Here is a 991-nt window from a genome sequence, read left to right on the forward strand (position 1 = left end):
ACCGAGTTGCCCAGCGCCCTGAAGGCCGTGTACATCACCTCCCGCTTCCCGCCCCATCACTGCATGACGCAGACACATCGCTTGGAGCGGATCAACTCCTCCACCACCAGCTGGCCCTGGTCCAACATCTCCACTTCAGTGTAGGACCCAGGCTCCTCTCCTCCCGCCCCCTGGGAGCCGCTGCCCCTCTCCTCGCCCTCCAGCGGGGGCTGCTGGTGGTAGTTGTTCTCCCAGACGTAGGTGCCCACGTCCTCGCCGGCGAAGACCTCCTGGAACATGTCCATCATGTAGCGGTCGTCGGGGCTGTTGCCGTCGATCACCATGAGGATCCGCAGTTTCTCGTGGGGGTACAGGGTGGCCCGCACCGACTCCAGGCACTGCCGGAGGTAGGACGGGTCTTCTTGGTAGGCCGAGATGGTCAACGCCACCGTCTTGGTGTAGCTACAGGCCAATGATTCCCTCCTCATCCGCCGGTGCTCCAGGAAGGCGAAGAAGCTCTGGATGACCAGGTGGGCGGCAAGGAAGGCTCCGTAGAGGCCGAAGGCCATGATCTGATACTGGTCAGTCACCAGCTGGATCCCAGCAACGTAGGCCCATGTCAGGACCCCCAAGATGAGCAGGGCAAAGGTGATGGTGAGAATGCGGCGCCCAGCGGAGATGAGGAATTTAAGCACATTTCTGGGGTCCATCTCTGCAAGTGACAGGCATGGGGTGAGCTGCGGTTGGGTGGGTGTGGACTGGACCCCCAGGGCTCAGTGAGACAGGGGGTCTCAGCCCAGGGCTGGCCAAACTGGCAGGAGCTGAGGGGCAGGACCATAAAAGTGATTAAACGGGGCTGGGAAGGAGCCGTCAGGATGATGGCAACTGGCACCCGAAAAGGACAGTTTGAATAAATAAATGACCCACACATAGTGCGGTACTCCCCATGTCAGCACTGGGCAGGGAACCCAGGAGTCCCCCTGCTGTGACCCACCAGACCCCATTCCCCTCT

At 61.2% G+C, this 991-nt stretch overlaps 1 protein-coding gene across 1 annotated transcript in view; it reads right to left on the reverse strand.

The window, feature by feature from the left end:
- LOC117869887 (hyaluronan synthase 1-like) overlaps positions 1–689 on the reverse strand; it is a 50,513-nt gene extending 49,824 nt beyond the window's left edge. Inside the window, 1 exon segment of the mRNA XM_034756991.1 lies at positions 3–689. Coding sequence (XP_034612882.1) covers positions 3–689 — 687 coding nt within the window.
- Positions 690–991: the final 302 nt, after the last annotated feature.

The sequence above is a fragment of the Trachemys scripta genome, chromosome 24 (assembly GCF_013100865.1).
Source record: "Trachemys scripta elegans isolate TJP31775 chromosome 24, CAS_Tse_1.0, whole genome shotgun sequence".
In the NCBI taxonomy this organism is placed as follows: Eukaryota; Metazoa; Chordata; order Testudines; family Emydidae; genus Trachemys; species Trachemys scripta.